This window comes from Miniopterus schreibersii (genome assembly GCF_964146895.1).
Source record: "Miniopterus schreibersii genome assembly, chromosome: X".
Classification (NCBI taxonomy): Eukaryota; Metazoa; Chordata; class Mammalia; order Chiroptera; family Miniopteridae; genus Miniopterus; species Miniopterus schreibersii.
Window position 1 is genome coordinate 87,570,326 of NC_138104.1, and position 25,877 is coordinate 87,596,202.

Consider the following 25,877-nt stretch of genomic DNA (forward strand, 5'->3'; position numbering starts at 1 on the left):
TACAAGTGCCTGTGAGACATAAAAGGGAGTAAATTCTTAAGATATATTTGTAAGTCATATATTGTGTATTAGATACCACTGAAAATATATAAAGACAAAATTATTATTAGACATATTTTGAAAATCATTTTGTGGCTGATGGTTATAGGATACTTGATCAGCTCTAGAATGTCATTAATTATTAAAGGCCAAATTCTTATTTTTCAGCTATCTGTAGTTAGAGACTACTTCTTTTGGTTACCATTGGCTGCCTTTTTTATGCTTTCAAAATACTGTCTGTTTTTAATATTTTTGTTTGGTTTCTGTTTGAAATATTTTTAAAGTAAGAAATATAGTTAGTAATGAAATGCAATGTCTGTTAGAATGCAGTGTATATGCAGATGCATAATTAAATATTTGGAAGATAATAAAGAAGAAAAATAATAAGAAAAAAACCCTATAACTCTGTCACTGAATTGTTTAACTGGTATGATAAGAATTCAACTTGAAAAAAAGAAATCCCAGCAAAGACAGTGTAAGGCGGTGAAAGGCACCATTGAAACCACAGAGATCTGAGTTAGAATCCCCTCTCTGCCATTTATACCTGTTTATGTTTTTTTGCAAGTTACTCACCCTCTTATTTTTCTCAAGGGGAAAATAGGAATAATAATTGTTATGTTGCAAGGGGTGTCATAGGAGTCAATGAAATTGGATATGTGAAAGCACAGAACCCAGTGCCTGACTCATAGTAACTGCTTAATAAATGTGAATTCCATTCCCTACCTATTAAAACAGTAGGGGGTTGTGACATTCCTTAAGTTCTAAGTTATTTCAAGTTCCTAATGGATGTAGAGAACTTTGACAGACTACTGTACTCGGAGGCGGCCCCACGGCCAGGAATGTTCAAGATGGCTTTTGGTTTAGTGCTACCAAATATTTGTTTGGACAGGCCCCGGGAGATCCAGGAGATCATAAACCCCTCAAGACTGTAAAACTTACTTTGTAGAGTTTTTTTTCCACCTTGATCGTATGTTAGAATCACCTGGGTGCTTTAGAAAAATAACCAATATCAGTATCCCACCTCCAAAGATACTGGTTTAATTGGTCTAGAGCCAGGCCTGGATTCAGTGTTTTATTGTTACTGTTTTTTTAACACCCCGGGTGATTCTTAGGGGCAACAACCTTAAGGTAAATGGAAAGCCTGACTCATACCTGTAAGTTCCTTCGGAATTCCATTTTAAAATGTTAGTGGGTACAATGAAGGGAGACAGCACTCATCCCCTCTTTTACACTAGTGTATCAGTTAGTTGGCTAATTGCTTATATCTGAGCCTACAGTAGAAGTCACATCGTCCTGGGTGCTTGAGGATCTTAATGAATAGAGTATTTTGGATCCAGAGTAACGTTGAAATTGATAGACTTTATGAGATCGTTTGATTTTGATCCATTTGAAATGGAATAGCTTTAAAATCTTTAATGTATTAGATGTTAATGTATTTTTAAATTCCTAGAATCAAAAATAAATAAATATGCTCACAGGGAAGAAAATGTCAATACTCCATAATTGTTGTCTTTACCTTTGTTTCAATCAAGAAATGTATTCAATTTTAGAGGGAGAAATGAACAAAATAAACTGAGGAACAAAAGAGAACCCGAGGCGTGGATGCATGGGACAGACCGACAGCTGTCAGGGGGAGGGGGAGGGGGGCTGGATGAAAGAAGGTGAAGGGAGTAGCCAGAGAACATATATGCACAGCCCTGGGCACAGACAGTGTGGTGGTGGCCAGGGGAGGGGGTGGAGGTGGGCAAAGGGGGGGAAATGGGAACTTCTTTAGTAATGTCAACAATAAAAACAAAAAGCAAAAAACCCCAGCCCTTCCTTTATTTTATTTTGCCATTTCTATTTAACACTGTTCTTGTCAATGTAATTAAACATATATGCTCTGTTTATGTAATTTGTTTTACATAACCCATTTCTTTCTCTTGATTCATATTTTTTCTCTCTAGGCAATTTGACAGAGCTGTTGAAAAGTGGCGACGGTTTCATTATGACATGAAGGTATTTAATCAGTGGCTGACAGAAGCTGAGCAGTTTCTCCGAAAGACACAGGTCCCTGAGAACTGGGAACATGCCAAATACAAATGGTATCTTAAGGTAAGATTCTGAGATCCCTTTTTCCGAGCTGTGTTCCTCTTCGCCACAAGCAGCACAACTGCTTAACTTTTTTTAGGTTCAGGTTATAATTCCTGACTTTCGTTGCCATTACTACACTTAGTAGAACATCACTGGGAGACTGTGCGGTGGATTTTTCTGGACAGGATGAGAGGTAGCTTCGATGTAACTGGGTTATCTGATGAAAGTGTAATTGAATCTGTGAGGCAGGGAAGCATCTTCAGGCAGGGTGTCCTGTGGCTTTAGGGCAGCGTGTGTTTTTGTTTCCTGTTGGTTCCTGTCCAGAAGAACTTGTGGTATACTTAGCAATAATGTAGTTGCTAGAAATATCCATCATGGTGAAATTACAGTTTCTCTTTCCCTAAGGACAATTGGTGGTGATGTAGCAATATTTCCATATATTCGATTGACAAAATGCCTTCTGAGATAGTCCAGAGGCCAAAACAATGCTGAGTTAATTGGAGATATTTATTGACTTTTTTATGGTTTATGTTAATGGAAAGGCAACATATGGATTATAACCAGTGTATCGTTTAATTTCAACTTGCTGTGTCTTTTGAGTATGCAGATAAAGATAAATTGGCTTGTGGAGATTATAATTCTGGTTATAAAATATACAGTTTAGGTATAAGAAATATTGTGTTTATTACACCAAGTCTTAAGTATTTTTGCAACTTTTTAAACTCGAATTGTTCACGGAGCTGTGTTCAATCACGGAGATTTGAATTGTGGCCAGTTTTTAATGCCAGAATATGCTGATCAAGACAGATGAAAGCAAAGAAGGTAATTTATTAAATAGTTCTGACATTTCAAAATGCTGGATTCGTAAAAGCAATATCATATTCAACTTTACAATCCTCTATTCTCAAATATTTTTGCATAGCAAACATGCATTTTGATATTAAGAAAGTAAGCATTTAAACACCTATGCATATGAATATAGGAAATATAGGAAATGAATAATTTAAAAATCTTGTGTAATTATGTGTATGCCAATCAAACTTATATACACACCAACATTGGCATTGGAGGTGGAAGAAATTTATGGATTTCCCAATCTGCCATCATATAGAAAGTACATTTTGTAATAGCACTAAAGCAAAATTTGAGCTAATGCAGCATCACTAGGTCTCTGACTTAAAGGCAGAAATATAAGTGCCATAGGAGGTTTTCTTGGGGAGATTATAAATCTCTTGCCATATCCAAAGATATCTGACACAAAGTAATTATATTAATTTTTTTATTATAAAATAATATATACTCATTATGAAAAAAATGAAGCCATGTAGAAGTGTATTTATACCTCTGTTCTATTGTTGGTGTTTTGATGTGGGTTTTGGTGTATATTTCAGGTTGGCATCCTTGGAAAGCCCACTCTGAAATGGAGATTAGCATACAGCAGGTTTATCAGGGAATGCTTTTGGGAATCAAGCAATTGGTTTGTGATGTTCCTTGGTATAGTTTTCTTCATGTTTCCTATTCTTGAGGTCTTTGAAGCTTCTTGGATCTGCGGGTTTATCACTTTTATCAAAGTCAGAAATTTTAAGGCATTATTTTTAAAATTAGGTTTCTGTCTCCTCTCCCTTTTCAGGGACTCTGATTATACATATTGGGCTGTACTTTTTATTTTCAGTCTGTTTTCAAATAATTCATTTCACATCATTTCTATTGTAAAATTGTCAAATCTAATTTTTTGCAATATCTAATCTGTGGTTAATCACATCCACTGTATATTTTTAACCTCAGACATTGCTTTGTGTGAGTCAACACATTGTTGAAGTGTGATTTGGGTTTTTTTACACTTTCCATGTCTCTATTCAATGTGTCAATCTTTCCTCTGTCTTCTTGAAAATATGAAATACAGTGCCCTGGCCAGTTTGGCTCAGTGGTTACAGCATCAGCCCATGGACTGAGGGGTCCTGGGTTCGATTCTGGCCAAGGGCATGTACCTCGGTTGTAGTCTCGACCCCGGCCTGCATTTGGTTGGTTGTTTATTTTGTTCATTAGATTCCACATATAAGTGAAATCATATGGTATTTGTCTTTCTCTGACTGCCTAATTTCACTTGGCATAATACTCTCCAGTCCATCCATGCTATTGCAAAAGGTAAGATTTCCTTCTTTTGTACAGCCAAGTAGTATTTCATTGTGTAAATGGACCACAGCTTTTTGATCCACTCATCTACTGATGGGCACTTGGACTGCTTCCAAATCTTGGCTATTTTAAATAATGCTGCAGTGAACATAGGGGTGCATATATTCTCTCAAATCAGTGTTTCAGGTTTCTTCAGATATATTCCGAAAACTGGAATTGCTGGGTCATAAGGCAGTTCCATTTTTAATGTTTCGAAGAAACGCCATACTACTTTCCACAGTGGCTGCCCCAGTCTACATTCCCACTAACAGTGCACGAGGGTTCCCCTTTCCCCACACCCTCACCAACACTGGTTTGTTGATTTGTTGATGGAGCCATTCTGACAGGTGTGAGGTGATATCTCATGGTAGTTTTAATGTGCATCTCTCTGATGATTAGTGACATTGAGCATCTTTTCATATGTCTATTTCTCATCTGTATGTCCTCTTTGGAGAAGTGTCTATTCAGGTCTTTTGCCCATTTTATAATTGGATTGTTTGGTTTTTGGTGTTGAGTTGTATAAATTCTTTATAAATTTTAGATATTAACCCCTCACCAGATGTATCATTGGCGAATATGCTCTCCCAATCAGTGGGTCGTCTTTTCATTTTGTTGATGCTTTCATTTGCCGTGCAAAATAAACATTTTAGTTTGACATAGTCCCATTTGTTTATTTTTTCTTTTGTTTTCCTTGCCCGAAGAGCTATAGCAGAAAAACTACTACTGTAATAAATGTCCGAGAGTTTACTGCCTATGTTTTCTAGGATTTTTATGGTTTTGAGTCTTACATTTAAGTGTTTAATCCATTTTGTGTTTATTCTTGTGTATGGTGTAGGAAGGTGGTCTAGTTTAATTTTCAGCATCCAGCTTTCCCAATGGTATTTACTGGATAGAGTCTCTTTACCTCATTGTATGTTTTTGCCTCCTTTGTCAAATATTAATTGTCCATAAAGTCATGGGTTTATTTCTGGGATTTCTCTTCTGTGCCATTGATATGTAAGTCTGTTTTTATTCCCTTACCATACTGTTTTGATTAGTGTGGCCTTGTAGTATAGTCTGATGTCAGGTAGCATGATTCTTCCAACTTTGTTCTTCTTTCTCAAGATTGCTGAGGCTACTGGGGGTCTTTTGTGGTTCCATCTACATTTTTGGAATATTTGTTCTAGATCTGTGAGATATGACATTGTTATCTTGATAGGAATTGTGTTGAATCTATAAATTGCTTTGGGTAGTATGGACATTTTACTGATGTTAATTCTTCCTATCTATGAACATGGTATATGCTTCCACTTGTTTATATCTTCTTCAATTCCTTTCTTCAGTGTCTCATAATTTTCCAAGTACAGGTCTTTTACAACCTTGGTTAAATGTATTCCTAGGTGTTTTTTTTTTTTTAATTTTGTATCCTGCTACTTCACTGAATTCATTTATCAGTTGTAGTAGTTTTCCAGTGGAATCTTTGGGGTTCTCTATATGGAGTATCATGTCATCTTCAAAGAATGACAGTTTTACTTCCTTCTTTCCTATTTGGATGCCTTTTAGTTTGCTTTTTGTCTGATTGCTGTGGCCAGGACTTCCAGTACTATGTTGAATAAGAGTGGTGAAAGCGGACACTCCTGTCTTGCTCACGATCTTAAGGGAAGCAGTTTTAGATTTTGCCCATTGAGTTTGATATTGGCTGTGGGTTTGGATAACTGGTAATTTTTTATTGGGTGTCAGACATTGTGACTTTTAACTTATTAAATGCTCGATATTTTTGTACATATAAATATTATTGACCTTTGTTCTGGGACAGAGTTAATTTAATTGAAAATAATTTGATCTTTTGAGCTTCTTACTTTTGTACTTTGTGAGTTTTGGATGTAACAGCATACTCTAGGGCTAATTTTGCCCATTCCCGCCAACCCCACTGAGGGAAAACTCTTCTGAGTACTCTTTCTAATGCCCTGTGAATGATGAGGTTTTTCACTGTGGCTGGGAGAATAGGCATTATTTCCAGTCATATATGAGCTCTAGTGATTATTACCTTTAACCCCTTTGTGTAGTTACATCCCAAACGTGTAGTTTCCTCACCTATATGAGCTGATCAGGACTCAGATGAAGACTGAAAACTGGAAGGGAGCTCTCTACAGATCTCTGATGTTCTTTCTCTGTGTGTCTTCTCTCTGCTACTCTGCTCTGTGATCTCTAGCCATCTTGGTCTCCTTGAAGCCCCAACTCCATCTCTTCAACTCAAGGAGACCTCCTGGCTTTGTGAGGGTTCCTTCCATCCTTTGTCATAGCCTGGATCTCTCCCTAGACAATAAACTGGGGGCAACTGTAGGACTCAACTCATTTTTTTCTAATTTCTCAGAGATCACTATCTTTCATTGCCTGGTGTTTATTGTCTTCAAAACCATTGTGTTATATATTTTGTCCATTTTAAAAAGCTTTTAGTCGAGAGGTTATATCTGATCCCTGTTACTTCAATTTGTCCAGAAGCAGAAGTGCAAAACAAATGATTTTGATGTCATTTGATCTTTTAGTACATATACTTCTACAAAATCTTGCAACTATATAATAATTTTAAATGCTCTGAGAATGTCTAAATGTCCCTCCCAGCGTCTTAACAATGTAGGTTAGTTGAAATTGGTGAACATTAGAACTTTTTCCTATAATTGGAGAATTTTTAAAAAGACTTTTATTTAGTTTGTTTTTACTCAGTTTATAGATGGAATAAGAAAGGGAATTATAGATCTCCAGGGAAGAGTTTTTCTAACTAAGGAACTTTGAATGATATCACAAATCCTCTAAACAGTTAAGGTGTTTTTCCCTAGTGATTAAGAATGTCTACAATCATGCACATGAACATGTGCATTTTTGTGTGTGCACATGAGATGGCTGAGGTTATCTTTTTATTCTGATCAGTCTCAGAAAAAGAGTCTAGAATAACACTGTAAATCACTTCCAGTGATAAGACAAATGGAATCTTTGGTAATTTCAGCTGTGTTAGCCATCATCATTGTTGATTGGCTAATAGTGAGTAAGAGAAAGATTTTACATTTTTGCTAGAAAATTATTTTAGGAAACAATGTAGATGGTGCCTACTAGCAGCAGACATACTTGTTGGCATGAATCAGTAATGGTTACTTTGAGGAAAATCAAGGAAGCAGCTTATATACTAAACAAATATATACAAGGATTCACTGGAGTTTAGCCTTATATGTATCATTATCAGCAAAGGTACTGTTACCAGTGAGGGAAAGATTTCGATCTAGAGACAAGTACAGAAAAGCAAGCAGGAATTTATTGACCGAGCAAAAACACACTTAGGACAGCGAAACAAGGAAGAGCATAGAAGAAACAACAGGAGAGCCCAGGCTGGGCTGCCTTAGCTCTCTGGGAAGTCAGAGGAAAGGGGGCCTTGGAGACAGTTTCAGGGGATTAGCCCAGGATGAGCTGCCGCTGCCCATTGCTCCCTTGGTTGGAAGTCTTGTGGGGTCCCTTGTAGTTTTAGGATGTACCTGCCTATGGGGGAAGGAGAGAGGGAGAGGAATGGTAGGGGTGTGTTCCCTGGAGGGAGAGAATGCTGAGACCTTCCTTTTCAGAGGTTTTAAAGGCTGGGTGTTTAGGGGAGGTCTTAGGGGCGGATCAATAGAATATTCCTCAGCTTTATGCTGATGTACCAAAATGAGATTTATTCTTAATTAGTCTGTCCTTGGGTGTGGTTGGCAAATAGCACTAATTGAATTTCTGTTACCTGTCTCCCTGAGTAGGGTGATTTAAATTATTTACCCTCTAGTTGAGGAGGAGAAATGCAAACCATTTACTCTTAAGTGTACTTGGTTTAGGAAAGATGGGATTTACTAGGTGGCCCAAAACTGCTGTTTAACTATCTTAGTTTCCCTATTCTGAATGTCCTGGAATTTTCCTAGCTTCTTACTAGTCCATAACAGTATCATGGTTAGATATGAAATAGCATTTTAAAAATATACATGTTGTGAGCTTGTCTATATATGCCTTTCTCTGAGCTGCATTTAATCTTTTTAATTTTTAAAAGGACAAATCAATGTCCTACTCAGTCTTGGTGTTATAATTCAAAATAAAGTGACTACCAATACCAGAAAGATGGTCTGGTTCCATACAACTCAATTATTTTTTCTCTGAATGAAAAAATTAAGTATACCAATTCATATTTTTCAAGATATTCAAAAAAACCACACACACCACCATGGAGAACCTCTTTAAAAATATCACGTTTTCACATGAGAAAATATCAATCATGTTATATGCCGCTAAAATTGATTTGGTAATAAATTCATTCAATTATTTATGCAACTGTTTATATGTTAATTCAACCACCAGTAATTGATTGCATATGCAAAGTTTTATCTCTCACAAAAATACAGACATGCCACATTAGGCTCTGATAGAAGTTTAAAAGATTGACTAACAGGTTATAAGCCACATTCCGAAAATATGGGTTCAAATCTCAGCTCCTTTAGCTCAATAGCTGCAGAATCTTGGGAAAGCATCTTAAGTCTCTCCATGTCTCTGCTTTCTCTTCTCTTAAACAGGAATAAGTATAAGATGTGCATAAAACACTTAGAACTGCATTTTCCACAAAATAATTACTCATTAAATGTAAGATATTATAACTAACCACACTTTATAAGTGATTAGACTGTATCTATAAAAACAAAGTTTATTCACTGAATTATTGTTCCCAAACATCTGAAATGCATATTGGACAACCTAGACGTTTCGTTAAACCTTATTTTTATGAATTATGCCATTGTATCAAAGTATAGCACTTGGAATAGAAAATGAGGAAAATTCCAATTCAGCCAAACACATCCTCCTCAGATAGCTGACACTTCTGCCTACTCATTTTAGAACTAACAAGAAGAAATGTTAATGGGTGGTTTGAAGGGAAAGCTGAGCACCATGAAGGAAAGTTACGAAAATAATCTTAACTCATAGGCTGACAGAGTGAATTGGGGTGCCAACAAGTACCTTGAGAGGCAACAGAAAAGGCAGTATTATAACATGCCCTGATATTTAGCTCTCCATGTTCTTCTAGACTAGAAAGAAAAACGTTTTAAAATATGGACTATTTTTTAAAAATATGTTTTTATTGATTTTAGAGAGAGAGGGAGAGGGAGAGAGATACAAACATGTATGAGCATCATCCATCCGCTGCCTCCCACACGCCCCCTGCTGGGGATGGAGCCCGCAACCCGGGCCTGTGCCCTGACCGGGAATCGAACCACGATCTCCTGGATCCTAGGTCGATGCTCAACCGCTGAGCCACACCGGCCAGGTGAATATGGCCTATTTTTTAACGGGGTTAAAAAACCTTGACTTTAACAGTAGAGATGATAAAAATCACCACTAGTTTGAGTATTTAAAAGAGAGGCGTATTCTTGCTATTAATGGAGAGGAAGCCTGTTTATATTATAGGGTAATGCTTCTCAGGGAACCATGTTAAAAACGAACAACTTTTCTAAGGAAATCTTGCCATGAGCAAGCATGAGACCTTACAGTCTTAAGAAATTCCATTTGATGTCAACCTTAAGAAGTAAACAAAGTGGGACTGTTTAGATGAAGCTTTTTAGGCTTTCAATCAACTAATGTTAAGAGAACATAGGGAGTGAAAGAGCAATGTGTTATCTTGACAGGAGTTTAACTGCTGTTTTTAGGCAAAATATCTTCTTAATGTTAAGTTAGTTTTCTACTTTATCTTTCCATGTTACTGTGTTTTACTTCTCCATAATATATTATATGGTGGATGCACATTATATTTTATATATTTACTATAAATACATTTAATTTAAAGCTGTTTACTTTGCGCCATAATAATAAACCTTAATTCATTGTGATTGAGGACATTTAAGTCGAAATGGATTAATTATGCCATGCTGTAATATTCAGAGTCACCATCAAATCTCCATAAGCTTGTAGTGTAGATTTATGTTCTAGTTAAGCAAAATGCACTTTTTCTTTTCCCAAATTGGAAATTTGCACGGAAAATGGAAAATTCCATGTAAACCATGTAGTTATAGAATAAGAAACAATACTGGGATGTCTCAGATGAGGAACTGAATGGAGACAAGGGGCGCTGGTGCATTGGAGTTGGGGAGAAGGCAGAGAAAGGCGAGCCTAAGGGTGTCCAAGTTTAGCTGCTCTTCAGCTCCGCCTTACCTGGGCTGTTTGTGATGGAAGAAAATCCTACAGCACTTTGTAAAGGACCCAATTCTTGCAAGCTCAGAGCACATCGATTCAAGCTGGGCAACTTCTGCCCCAAAATTTGAGACAGGTGAGTCCATGAAAAGGGTTTCTTCCTCTTAATGGAAATACCCAGGGTTTCTAATTCTTCTCAACCTGCTTTCTGAGCCTGCGGCCCAGAAAGCCCTCCAGTAGCAGGTGGCATCATTGCAAAACCACTGGCTTGCCCAGAAATGAAGAGTGCTGAGTGGATGTGCATAGGTCTCAGGCACGACCTGCTACAGACAGTGTTTGTGTTTTGACTTGGATATGCATTACTGCCTCACTGACAATCTCCTCCTTCAAAGGACTATATAGGAGATGCCCGACTTGGAATATGGATTGAATCTAAGGCCATCTAGAAAAAGGCATATGGTGAAAAGACCAAATTGAATACAAATATGTTTTCTATAGAGTCACTTTTCACAGTGCTGATTTCACCAGCTGCCTGGTGAGTTTGACGGCTTCTTAACAGCCACACTGCTGCTACTCAAATGCTAATAGAAACTTTGATGGAAAAATCACTTGAGTAAAAATTCTGCCATCTGTTGCCCGTCTTTGGGACCCCAATGTTAAGAATAATTTGTACTATTGCTGGCCCTTTATATTTTCCCAGCAGTAATAAAATTTCATAAGATTTCATTTGGCAGCCACAAAGCTATCCTGGTTTCGTAACTAGAGGACATACACTCACATAAGGGAATCAGCGAGGACATTTACTGCTAAGAGAATTTGTCTCCAGTCACTTGCTTTAGGGTTACAGCAATGCATAAATATGGGAATACATCTTAAAATGAGATTTTCAGTGCTATTAGCTGGGAGTGGCATGAGAATTCAGTCTCTTAATACGCTTAAACAGTTGGGCACTTCATTCTTTCCTAAATATTGTTAGCCTTTTATTGCTGCTTAGAAACTCCTCTACAACTTCTTGGTTCCTATGAATGTTTTCAGAAGTAGTAAATAACGGATTTATTGGAGTTTGGCCCGGTGCAGAAATTCAGAGAGGGGCTCTAACTTGTTGCCCATCAAATGTGTCTTTTATAGAATAAATATATTAAAATAATTGGCTAATTCCAATGGCTTGTTCTTAAAGCTCTGTTGTCCAGCAGGCATGTTTAAGGAGGTGACAGATTGCCATACATTATTGAAAAGAGGCAAGAACCAAAACGATGACTTACTGTAATAACCATAGTAGTAAAGAATTGCTTAAAAATGCATGAAAAATGTACCATCCCTAAGGGATCCCCATTCTTAGAGTAAGAAATTATCGAGGGAGTAAGAATCTACAAAAAGAAAGTAAAGCATGCTAATTGCAAATTCTAAAGTGAAAACTGCTTACATCAACATAGAAGCAATGCAAAGCAGAAATTATTTAGCGAAACATAAGATTAATGTTAATGTAGGTAATTTTTATGAATAACAATATTTTGTAAAGGAGGTGTTTCAGCCACAGTGATCTTCTTGTTTCTTCTCACCTACCTTTTACTAATTCTCTTAATATTTGTTCCCACCATTAAACTTGCTTTCCTCTTTGCCCGAAGGTTCTACCCCGTCTTCACCCTTATCTCGCGTGTCTGAGGGCTCTCCCTCTCAGGATGTTTGTACACTTCCCTTGATTTATATGTGTGCAGGCTTTAATGTTATCTTCTTAGACATGCTTTTTGTAAACCCTCCTATCTTAAAGATTTCCCTCTCTCTCTCTCTCTCACACACACACACAGTCTTAATTTTTTCTCTCCAAATGACCCAGCTATATAGTCTTCATAATACTGTAAGATGCTGAGATTGTAATATATTTTTGCATGTGTATTATCTATATTTCCCACTAGGATGTCAACCTTGCACGGACCTTGTCTTTCTGGGTCACCACTATATCCTCAATACTTAGAATAATCTCTTGACATATAGAACATATAACCCTCATTATAATTATGAATAATTTAATAAATGAAAGAGTTATATTTTCGTCATACTATTCCCTTAGGCAAACTATAGCTTGCCATTCCGTACATTTTTACCCCATCTCATATCCAAGAAATTATTGCTTTCACTGAGCTGCCTTCCCCTCTTCATTGGACGCACACAGTATTTGCAGCTCTCATATTCGCTCGCTTCATTCTCTCACCCTTGGAGTGTATCATAAATGCCAGAATCTGTTCAAGAAACATTTAGTGTGCGCCTATTGTGTGCAGGCAGACACTTTGCTTACTACTAGAGATAGAGTTTGCAAAAGTCCCCTTTCTCTTAATAAACTCACAGCCTCATAGAAACACATGACAATATGCAAACACTCCGTAAAAGCCCTGGAACCAGAGAGGGGAAATGGGAGTGTTTTTCTATAGCAGATACTTGTGTCCCCTAGTCCCCCATTACACCTCAACTGGGAAAAAATGACCTTGGGGACTAGGAAAGAACTAGCTATGAACAAGTCATACAAAGAGATTGAGAAAATGTTCTGACATAAGTTGTAAATTCTGACCGGTGTTAAAATTGACAAATGATAGTACAAGAGGCCTGTTCACAGATGAGTTGGTTCAGGATGTACTATCCATCAAGATGAAAAGGAATTATCTAGTCAGAATGGTAAATCTTCCTACTATGTAACCAAATTATAGGTATAAACCAGAGACTGGGATTGTTTGCAAACATCGTCATTAACAAGTTTTAAAATTCTTGCTCTTTGGTGAGGCATTAATTGACCGGAGTTTACTGGCAGTGAATTGGCATCACTGATCAATTGGTATTCTGATCAGAATCAGGGACATGGGTAACTGCAAAACAGTAGGTCTATCTGACGTGAATGCATATCTATGTGGTGGCACATTTCCACTTGAGGCTTTATTGGTTCACTATTACTTTTTATTTGTCAGTAGATAATTTTAGTATGACTTTATAGCCCTTCAGGTTTTAGTTCCCAACTTGTCCTAGATTCAGCCGTTTATTTTACTTGACCATACTTGTTTTGAGGAAGATTTCAGAGAAACTGAAACAACAGGATCTAGGACTTCTTGTGGAACATTGAGCTGGTTATTATTAAGAGTAAATATCTCACCTGTGACATCCCTCAGAGCTCTGGCAATGAATGAGATTGATTTTAATACAATGCATACTACATATTGAATGTATGAATATTCAGTTCTTTAGAAGAGCAAACTTATGGGGCCAAATCCCTCCAGCCGCCTGTGTTTTTGTGTGTAAAGCTGTAGGGGAACTCAACCATACCGAGTTATTGACAAATCCTCTCTGCCTGCTCTCTTGCTGCAAAGTAGTTACCACAAAGGCTGCATGGCCCACAAAGCCCCACATCTTAACTATGTAGCTTTTAACCGAATTTGCTAACTCTTGCTTCAGGGGGAAGCTTAATAAAAGTTGCAGACAATAGTGTGGTGAACGCCTGGGGCGGGTGGGCAGCAGGAAAAAAAGAAGACATCTGTAATACTTTCAACAATAAAGATGAATTTTAAAAAAGTTACAATAAAAGTGCAGGTGCTCTTTTGACCCTCTCTTTAAACATTTAAACATTTCTTGTTACTTGATATAGCAGAGAAATAGACTGGGCCCGTGCTCATAAAACAAATGGCAAGTTATGGTAACCAAAAAAGGAAATCAAGAGTCCTGTTATTTAAGTCAACTTTCAACTCCATGCAGTAAGAGAAGGGGTTTGATTAAAATTAAAGAGGTTTTAGAATACCTTTAGTGCTTGGCGGATTTAGTGATTTTGAAGGGTACATAGCAACCGATGTCCTTGCTGACAGTAGCTCCGTTTCCTCTGGGGTACCTGAGCAGTCTTAAGCATAGGTCCTAAGCTTGGCCAATCAAAGTCTTTCTTGAGACTTTTAATCTTGAGGTAAGCGATAAGATTGGAGTTCATCCCGTCTAGTGAGAATGCCTGGTCAAGACCAACAAGCTACTCCTGCCATGGGGACTCCGGAGTCACGCCTGTTACAATCCCCATTCTTTGGTTTCTGCCTTCAATCCTGCAGAGCCCTCCGTTCCCTTACCAGGGATCCCCTTATTGGCAGAGGCAGCTTCTGTTGCTCATAAACGAAGAACTCTAAGGGCGGCCTGGTGTCAGCAGAGAAACTCTTCTAGCTGGGCTCCTTTGTAGAAAGGTTGAGTCCCCTTGAAGAGCCTGCAGAGCACAACCATTTGCATGTAATGAACAGTTTGCAATACTTTGAGATTGATGTGCAATTTCTATTTGACAAGAGAGTAACAATTAGGATCAACTGTGGTCGTATATTCCCGAATACCAATGTTGTTTCCACACTTTAAGTGTTGTTGGATCATTATATGAGATTCATAATTTTCTCCTGTTGTACCCACTTTTGCATTACCATTCAGTCTTAATTTATTACACCCTATTAAAAGTTTTTAGGTAATTTGTTCTTATTGCTACTCAGACATTAAAATGTCTGCAGGCTGTGAAAATGAATAAATTTAATGTGCCAGCATAGTTCTCCAAATCCTGGCATTACAACTAATAGTACAAGCTTATATTGTATTATAAATCCTAGTTAACGTGGATTTCTTTTGAAAATCCCATTTTGCTGCTATTTTTAGATAACACATTTTCCAGACATTTTATCCTTAAATTTTGATTTGGTTTTAATAGTATATGGATTTTGTATGTGTTTACAAGAGGATGATATATGTATTTTTAAAAAATTTATCTTTATTGTTGAAAGTATTGCCGATGTCCCCTTTTTTCCCCCATTGATCCCCTCCACCCCGCATCCACCCCACCCTCAGGCCTTCCCCATACCAGTGTCTGTGTCCATGGGTTATGCATATAAGCATACAAGTTCTTTAATTAATCTCTCCCCAGCCACTCCCCCATCCCCACCTTCCCTCTGAGATCCCTCAGTCTGTTCCATGCTTCTATGTCTCTGGATCTATTTTGTTCATCAGTTTATTTTGTTTATTTTATTCCACATATGAGTGAAAGCTTGTGACACTTGTCTTTCTCTGCCTGGCTTATTTCACTTAGCATAATCCTCTCCAGTTCCCTCCATGCTGTCCCAAAGGGTAAGAGATCCTTCTTTTTTACAGCTGCATAGTAGAAGGATGATATATGTATTTTTAACTACTAATAATGGATCACTGAAACACCCTTAACTTTAAAACCACATAATTTTGTGGTTTTGTTGGTTTTTTTGGCGTGTGTGTTCCAATAAAATTTATTTACAAAAACAAATGGCAGTTAGATTTCACTCACAGGGTGTAGCTTGTTGACCCCTAATTAGCAAACATACACAATGGTGAAATATTTAAAGCTCTTCTTAAAGGCCAGTGGTGAAACAAGGGTCATTTATCACCACAATCATTCAGCATTGTACTGAAAGACCTAACTAATCCTCTAAGACAAGAAGAAGAAATAATAGACATAATGATGGTAGATTCTTTTGTACTTTTTATGTTTATACTCAGGTTTGTGAATACTGACAGCTTTTTCTTAAAACCATGTAATTGTTAAAAAATAACTAAACTGTATAGCATAGTTTATGGGCACGGAGGCTTATAAACATTTGTTTAAAATATATGCTATAATGAGCAAACTGTACTCTAGTTCATAGGAATTTACAAATTGCTCTCTTAACCAGGGCTATCCCTAGAGGAGTGTTGAGGGCAATTTAACCAATCCATATCCACCCAAGATACATTCATTAAAAGGAAGCTGAACTGTTGAAATCTTTCATAGTCTCCCTGGGATAGGTTAAGAACAGAAATTTCAAAACTGAATTTTAATGATGTTCAGATAATAAGAGTACATGACACCAACCACTTCACAATGCACAAGGCTTAGGAGGCCACCAGTTGGCTGTCCCACCCAAGGGAGAGATCTACCCATAAGATCACCTGCATTTTAGAGAACCTGTGTACCACCACTTAGTTCTAGTTTGAACATTTAGCCCAGACAATTAATTTTCTGTTATTAATATTTAAAATCAATACATTTATTCAACAAACCTTGACTTTGGAGCTACTTTGTGTCAGACACCGTCCTAGGTGCTCAGGATGTCCAAATTCCCACGATCCCAATCTACTCACAGAGAATTCAAGGTTTACTGAAGTAGATGGATGTTTAAACAATAGAAACATGAATGATATATTCAGTAGATGGATATTTCGGCAATTAAAATAACATCTAAGAGGTACAATAGAGATAGGGACACCATCACGGAAGTCAGGGAAGGTACAACAAAAGCAGTAGCTCATGGACTAAAAGATTAGGAAGAGCTTCACAGAGGAGGTAATAAGGAAATAAATGAGACAAGCCTACATCCAGGAAAAAAAAAAAGTGATGGTGTTATGAGAAACAGTGACATGGTTAGGACACAATGAGAGGTGCTTTGGTCAGATTATGGATGCATGGAAAGAAATGGCAAGAAATGATGTTGAGGACGTCAGTTCCTTTTTGGGTTATATTTTGTTTGAGTTGTGTTTTTTAATTTTGTTTTTGTTGTTTTTAATCTAGTGGGTTAGTATTTTCCAAATTATGAGTCATGAAATCAATTTGTGGATCACCGCCAGCATTTCTGAGGGTGAAAGAAAATAGAAAGTATCAGAGTTCATCACACATACTAAAGTATTGTTTCATAGGAGTTTTATTTTAATTTTGTGTGTGTGTGTGTGTGTGTTGGGTTGTTTCTGATTGAGTGTCCCAAGGTAGTAATATGATGAGTATAAGTGAAGAATTTAGTTTAAGAAATTAAGAAGCAAGTTTAGGAAATGGATTATTTTGGAAGATGGTATAAAATTAATTTTGCAAAAACATGCCCAGAAAGATGTAATAGAAGATTTAATTGCAGTAGCTTATAAAGTTCATTTTAATGTCTTGCTATTTTAAAGGTTACAAGGAATATTACTTGATGTGATTGTCAAAAAAATCCTAGCAAGATAAGTAGAAAAGATATTCTTATAACTCTTTTACAAAACTCAGAAAGGTTAAGTATTTCACCCAAAATCACAAGGCTAATAAATGAAGGCCTTCGGGTCTGAATACCATGTGGTTTACTGACCATCAGCTAGAAGTTAGAGATATTAAATAAGTAAATAAATAAGCAAATAAATAAATAGAACAAATAAATTACAACTCTGTCCAGTAAGTATTGAGGAAACTAATGAAAAGGATACTACCACTCTCTACAGGACAAGGGCCTCCTAATATGCCTTAGGGATATCACATGATAAAGTTGAAAATTCTTTCATTCATAAACATTCTATTTAGTATAATCCTAGTTAAACTCATTTTATGCTATTATCAATAAGAGTTAGACATAACATCTTTATTACTGTGGGTTATAATTTGAGTCGTAGATCAAAATTCGAGTACTACAAGGGGTTATTTTTTATGAGCGATAATGTTAGGGTTGTCAATGATGACAATAACATTAGTCATAACATAACAAGGCACTTGATAATTTATGAAGCACAATGAGTTACATTCTCATTCTCATGTTCATCTCCTGTTGAGTTACAGATTTTGGGGGGGGGGTCCTTTATTTTAGAAGATGTAGGCTCCAGAGGGGATAGAAGATGTAGGGCCTCTCATTTATTTCTCCCTGATTCAGACTAAAAGCAGGGTTTGGGCAGGAGAACATAATTTGCTTAGGACCTTTCATATATGGAGGACACAGGCATTGGGCTGTGTGTGGCAGGGTCTGATGTCCTCTAAGAAAATCTTAGCATTGAAAGGCTCTTGGTTGCCCCAATGGCAGAAGCCCTTTGAAGAAAAGCCACCACGACACCTAGGACCCCACCCCTTCAAGGCAAAATTGTTTTCCCTTAACATCGCCCAGCTGTGGGTATCGGAATCCTTTCCCTCATTCAACATATTTTGTCAGGTGTCAGGAGTGCTGCTCAGCGAGGTTCCAATGGGGAGACGCAGCTCTTCAGGTGCACAGTGGTCTTACAGCAGTGGGGGCGACAGACGCCTGGCTCCACATGGGGGAACGAGGGCTCGGTGACAGCTCCGGCGCCCAAGGAAGTTGGTCTAGTGCAGAGAGAGATAAGCCTCAAAGTTGGCAGAGCACAGTTCTTTACAAATCCTGTACTCACTCCACTTCCAAAGCCCCGTGCGAACAGAAAGGCGAGGAAGACGAGCGTAGCTTGGGAAGGCCAAGGACGTCCTCGCTGCGAGGAGGGGAGAGAGAGCGGCCCTGAGGACGCATGTTCAAAGGCCCGGGGGCCTCCTGGACCTGAGGCTGTTAGGAGAGTGGGAACACCTTTAAGTGGTGATAGTCTAGGGAGCTCAGGGGCCCAGGGGGAGGGTGATAACACAGGCTGGACAGGGAGGTTGGGGACACTCGGAGAAGGTCTGTGACACATGCACAAGTCTGAGTTTTAGCCTGTACGAAACAGAGCTGCTGAATACGTTTAAACAGAGGAGTATCTGGACAAGACTTGTGACTTTGAGGATAATCTCGTTTAGGATGCTTACGTTGGCCTTGTATACCTTTCAGGTTTGCACAGGATAATTTTGGTGAGAAATGTGAAAGGAAAGCTGCCGCTCAGCATACACGAGAAAGTGCAGCTTCGATTTATTATTAGAGGAACATAGTTGACAGGTTTTGTGATCCTGCTATGCTTATTTTCTTCCCGGACATTCCAAATGTGAGCAACTTTTAAGTGGTTTATTTCTACTTCAGCATCCATCTGAAGGTGTAGAGTGTGTTTGTGTTTTGTCTGAAAATAGAGCAGCAAATGCGATTAAGATGGACTTACTGTGGTCATAGAGTACTCAAGAGTCTTACTTTAAAATGCAGCATTACTCTAATTAAAAATATAGAGAGGACACTAATGTTATTTTGTGTATCATTATCAGCTTTCCCCAAATCAGATATTAAGCTCTGGCTGCCAAAGGAGGCAGTACTGCAGAGTGCTTACAGGCACGCACTCTTAGCTGGTTGGTTTTTACCAGTCACCTCCCTCAATATATAAATTAAACAAGCATTTATAGAGGACCTGCTGTGCTCCATATAACATTCCAGGAAATAGAGACCCAGCAGTGAAAGGAAACAAGTGTGCATTCCCAAAAAAGACATTAAGGAAGGCTGGCGTAGTGATGGCCCTGTCTTTAATTCCCTTTTATTTTGTAAAATTTTTATCAAATTTATTGGGTGACATTAGTTAATAAAATTATGTAGGTTTCGAGTGTACCTTTCTGTGATACATCATCTGTATATTGTATTCCGTGTTTACCACCCCAAGTCTATAATCTTCCATCACCATATATTTGACCCCTTTATAGTTTACTACCCCCCCCCTTCTTCCTTCTAGTAACCACCATACTGTTGCCTGTGAATTTTGTTTGTTTGTTTATTTGTTGCTTTCAGTTTTATAACTCATATAGGAGTGACATCATATGGTTCTCGAGGTTTTTCTTCTGACTTATTTCACTTAGCGTGATATTCTCAAAGTCCGTCCATGTTGTTGCAAATGGCAGTATTTCACCTTCTCCTGTGGCTGAGCAGTATCCATTGTGTCCGTGTCCCACAGCTGCTTTATCCAGTCCTCTGGCGCAGGACACTTTGGTTGTGTCCATGTCTTCGCCACTGTGAGTAATGCTGCAATGAAGTAGGAGTGCATATATCTTTGTGAATAAATGTTTTCAAATTTGGTTTTCTCCATGTCTTGGCCACCATGAATAATGCTGCAATGAACATAGGGGTGCATATATCTTCAGGAGTAAATGTTTTTAAATTTCGTAGGCAGATACCCAGGAGAGGGATTGCTGGGTCATAGGGTGGCTCTATTCTTAATTTTTAATTTCCTCTTTTAAAGGAAACACTCCTAGCTCATTAAAAGTTAAAATGATAACACTTTGTCATATAGGAGTAAATAAAATATATTATTAAAAATAAACTGACCTGCTTTTTCTCTCTTTGAATGTGGCTGCTTGAAAATTTGGAGTTAGGCATGTGGCTCACATTCTATTAGTCAGTGCTGCTCTGGTGAGCCTGATTTGCTTAGTTTGGAATGAAGTCCTATTGATTACGGCCCCTAGTGCTTTTTCTCATCAGGAGACTTTGGGACATGCTGTAGAGGAATAAATAAGTGATGCTCATTATAACCACTGGTGGGAAGGTGTGTGGAGGGGAGAGAAGGGATCACGGACTGCCCGTTTCCCAGCATCACCCCATTCCCAATTTTTTTCTTTCCCTTCCTTCACCCTGAGTCAAAACTGCAGACTTCACAGGTGGTGTTCTGACTTCCAAAAAGACTTAGAACTGTGAATAGCCTTAACTCTCCCCCAGGCTTTTGAATTTTTTTTTTTTTTTAAAAGCTCAAGATGAGGGGGGACTATGATTTCTGCAGTAGGTGTAGGAGGGTATGTTTTTGAGGCAGGAGCTGCAGGTGATCCTGATACGCAGCTGTTGGCACCCCCTCTCTTGCCAGAAGTCTACACAAGGATGAAATATGCGGAATCAACATTATTTAGTAGCTTGCAACTGTGGGCTCTCCTCACTTCTGCTGGTAGCTGAACACCCCACAGGGCCCAGTGAAAACTCACTCATTCTAAAGGGGAAGCAAGTGGGGTTGGCCAGAGGGAGTCTTTGCAGCTGGCAAAGCTTAAGCGGGTGCGGGGTGCCTCCTGGAGCGGGCTCAAGTTGAAATTTGTGGTCCGCCTGCCGGCTAAACTGCTATTGATACATGTCATGAGGGTGCCAGAGCAGAAGGGTGATCAAAGGGATCAATGTCCAAATCATTGTATATATCTGGGCCATGCAAGTTAGTGAGTTTTCGCCAATATTTGCTATTCTTTCATTTATAGTATGAGAAAGCGGTGTAATGAACCTAACGCTCCCTGTCCTGACTTGTTTTTCTCATCACATTCACAATAAGCACATGTCAATACGCGTGCACATTTCATATTTCTAAACTTTATTTTACATCATTTCGCTACTGATCGAAGAGGAAAAGCAAACACTTTATCGATTGCACGACTGTTTCATCTTTAGTCACTTACGGCATATGGCCTCATGAAGCTCAATAGATTTTCTCATATGATATATATATTTTCAAATAAATGTTTATATTTTCAAATTATAAATGTATTATAGGTTAATTGAGGGCATTTGGGGTAATAGAGAAAAGAATGAAGGAAACCCATAATTCCACCAGCCAGTGTCAGAAGGAAATTTTTTAGGCTAACGCTTTTATAAGGGAGCCAGTAGGAAGATAAAACAGGTTGAAAGGAAGATACAAGAAACAAATGCTTCATAACCAATAATTTTTTTTAAATTCTAGAATTAGATTGGTAAATTTGACTCGAAACAGGTTAATATCCTACAGCCTTGGGGGTTATATTCTGCACTGAATCAGAAGTCATTTGCAGCCCTGATCAGTTTGGCTCAGTGGCTAGAGCGTCGGCCTGTGGACTGAAGGGCCCCGGGTTCGATTCCAGCCAAGGGCACGTACCTCGGTTGCAGGCTCATCCCCGGCCCCAGTCGGGGCTCATGCGGGAGGCAACCAATTGATGTGTCTCTCTCACATGGATGTTTCTCTCTTTCTCTCCCTTTCACTCTCTCTGAAAAGCAATGGAAAAAATATCCTCAGGTGAGGAATAAAAAAAAAGGCATTTGCATCATACCAGTTTTCTACAAATTAGCACTAAACTTTATAGAGTTGTAAAGTGTCTGGGCCCAAATCAACAGTGAACAGTAAGCCAAACAAATTCCAGTTTTTCTGGAAATGTGGAAGCCCTTTTGAGGATGTGGGGGCTTGTTAACGTCCCAGTTATTTTGAAATGTCCTTTGGCCTGACCTCCAAGTTTTGGATTTTTTTTTTTTAAGTTAAAAATAAGCACTGTCAACTTTTAAAATGTTTCTCCTTCTTGTTTTTGTCCTATGGATTTTTGGAATATAGTTGAAATGTGCTGTCTTTTTCTAATTGATTTTCAATTTTACTGTAAAAACTTAACAATGTTCATCAATTAATAGATCTCAAATGTTCACTACTCTTTAAGTGTTAAAGAAAATACATGAGCAACACAGTGTCATACTTTCAGGGCATGGTATTACTAAGAAGTATGACAATTGGGTGCTTCCAATCATCACATAAAAAGACTTTTGTGAGTCCAATCACAGCAAGCCATGTTTATCAATAGGAACAGACATGTCTGCCTCTAAAAAGTAAATCAGGTTCATTCTATCACTTTTTTGCTACCATGAAGATAAATGGAAAACAGTTGATTTAGTGGCTCTGAAATTTCTCTCTCTAAATTTTTTATCATGTCATATCACTACAAAACCCTTTGGGAAAGCTACATTTTGATATAAGAAAAAATATTACATGGTTCAGCTAAGTAAATTGCAGGGATAAGGCTTAGGATTTCAACAGACAAATTACAGAAGTCTCATCCAAGAATCAATATGAAAGCATGCATTTAAAAGTTATTCCTCTGAAACAATCTACTGCTTTATTATAATCCACATGAACAAATATAGAGCAAATAGGATTCTAAGTATAGGTCAAGAAGAATAGAGAAAGTTAAAAACATCTGCATATGTGTTCCATATTTCATATCCAGAAGTCAGGGCTCATAGATCTGTTGTGTAAAATATGGGTTGCATGGTTAACATGCAAATGCCAGTAAGTTTCCATAGCAGTACATAGTTTAAAATTGAATTTTTACTTAGGAAGATCATCTGTAAATTTATGGTGTTTTAGATCTGCAGGGAACGTGAATCATTTCACTGTCAATTTAGCTCATCAAGAAGTTTGGAGCCCCTACTATGTTCTAGGTCAGTGTCCAGGAATCAACAATAGGTAGGGACAAGGGCAAGGCTTTTCTACGGTGTACACTGTGCACCCCTTTAGCAATGTGGTGAAGCCTGTGAACTCCTCAGAACAATGATTTTAAATACAGATAAAAATACATAGAATTACAAGGACAGCAGTTAAATATGGTAATTATGAGTTTCATATGGTACTATATATGCCTCTTTATTAATGCATTAAACATTAAGATGGAGAAACAGGTTGGTAAGCACTGCAGTTTAATTTTTGTTGTAGTAAAAACGTGTAACCTGAGATCTATCGTCTTAACAAATTTTTAAATGCACAGTAAAGTACTGCTAACTATAGGCACAATGTTATATGACCTTTCTAATTTATCTTACATAACTGAAACCTTGTATCTACGGAATAGCATCTCCCTATTTCTCCCCCAACCACCAATCTACTCTCTGCTTCTGTGAGTTTCACTACTGTAGATTCCTCATATAAGAGGAATCATACAGTATTTGTCTTTCTTTGACTGACTTATTTCACTTAGCATAATATCCTTCAGGTATGTCCATGTTGCTACAAATGGCAGGATTTCTTTCTTTTTTAAGGCTGAATAATATTCCATTGCATGTTTATACAACATTTTCTTTCTTCACTTATCTATCAGTGGACACTTAGGTTGTTTCCATATCTTTGCTATTTTGAATGATGCTGCAGTGAACATGGAAGTGCAGATATCCCATTTATGTTTCCTTTGAATGTATGCTCAGACGTGGGGTTGCTTGATCATATGGTAGTTCTATTTTTAATTTTTTGAAGCATCTCCATACTCCTTTCCATAGCAGCTGTACCATTTTACATTCCCATGAACAATGTACAAAAGTTTCAATTTCTTAAAACCCTTGCCAATACTTGTTCGTTTTATTGGCTCTGATTTGTATTACCCTGATGATTAGTAATGTTGAGCATATCTCCATATACCTGTTGGCCATTTGTATGTCTTCATTAAAAAAAAAAAAAAATTAATCCTCACTTGAGGATATTTTTTCCACTGCTTTTCAGAGAGAGTGGAAGGGGGGGGGGAGAGATAAACATCGATGTGAGAGAGACATTGATTGGCTGCCTCCTGCACATGCCCCAATTGGGGCAGAGCCTGCAACCGAGGTATGTGCCCTTGGCTAGAATCGAACCCGGGACCCCTTTCGTCCACAAGCCGACACTCTAACCACTGAGGCAAACCAGCCAGGGCTGTAGGTCTTCTTTGGAGAAAGATCTATTCAGGTTCTTTGCCCACTTTTAAATCAGATGATCTATCTACCTTTCTATCTATCTGCTGTTGAATTGTAGAAGTTCTTTATATATTTTGGATATTAGCTTCATATTAGGTAATTGAAAATATTTTCCTCCATTCCCTAGGTTGCCTTTTCACTCTTGGCTGTTCTCTTTGCTGTGTAGAAGCTTTTAAGTTTGATATAGTCCCGCTTGTCTATTTTCGCTTCTGTTGCCTGTGCTTTGGTGTCATATCCAAGAAATCTTTACCAAGACCAATGTCTTAAAGATCTCCCCATGTTTTCTTCTAAGGGTTTTACAGTTTTCAGACCTCACTTTTAACTCTTTAGTTTATTTTTCCCCTTTTTATTGAATTTATTGGGGTGGCACTGGCTAACAAAAGTATACAGGTTTCAGGTGCACAGTTGCACAGCACATCACCTGTACAATGTCTTGTGTGTTCACCACCGCAAGTCAAGTCTCCCTCCACCATTTATCCCCCCATATCCTCCAACACCTCCCTGCACCCCCACCCCCTGCCAACCAAGTCTTCCTAGCTTCTGGTGGTTGCCAGCCATCCTTGGAGTTTCTCGGCTTATAGACACGTCACTTCAACCTCTGCCTCCATCTTAACATGGCATTCTCTCTCTGTGGGTGTCCCTGGGTCCCTGATTTCTTCTTCTTTTAAGAACATTGTATTGGGGCCCACCCTAATCCAGTATGACCTCATCTTAACTAATTACATGTGCAAGACCTTATTTCCAAATCAGATCATATTCTGAGGTTCTAGGTGGGCATGGATTTGGGGTAGGGAACACTGTTCAACTCAGGGCACCCTGGTTCACAGCAAAGCAAGTTGGATGACTGACATGGTGTCCTCAGGCTCCCTTTCTTCTGTTGACATACGCTTTCTCTGTGGGTTCCAATCAGTCAGGCTAGTTTTTTCCTCCACGTTAGAGAGATTGCTCATTCCTTCTGGATGTCAGCCCACAATCAAAATAGGTCTTCAGTAGGGCAGGTCTCTTCTTTAATAGTAACTCTCCTCAGTGATGTGTTGATTCCAGATTCTCTCATTCTGCTGGGAGCTTTCTAAACTGGCCCTCCGGTTATGAGAACACCTGACTAAAGACACGAAACGAGCATGAATTTATGTATGGGTTAAAATTTCTATGAAATAATGTGGTTTTTATATTTTAAAATAGATGCCCTCCTGCCATTTTCACTCTTTCAGCCCTTCAATCCAATCCAGCAGGGTCCTTCTGTTTTCCACTAAATCTAAAATGGCAAGTATTTTTTAAACATAATTTAAAAATATTTCTTTGTAACTCACATGCTACACCTTT

At 38.1% G+C, this 25,877-nt stretch overlaps 1 protein-coding gene across 3 annotated transcripts in view; it reads left to right on the forward strand.

Annotated features, from left to right (window-relative positions):
• DMD (dystrophin) overlaps positions 1 to 25,877 on the forward strand; it is a gene marked incomplete at its 3' end in the record, with an annotated part of 1,946,774 nt that overhangs the window by 958,709 nt on the left and 962,188 nt on the right. For all 3 annotated transcript variants that reach the window (XM_081125527.1, XM_081125528.1, XM_081125524.1), the window contains exon 44: positions 1,986 to 2,133. In XM_081125527.1, coding sequence (XP_080981653.1) covers positions 1,986 to 2,133 — 148 coding nt within the window. The remainder of the gene's footprint in view (positions 1 to 1,985; positions 2,134 to 25,877) is intronic.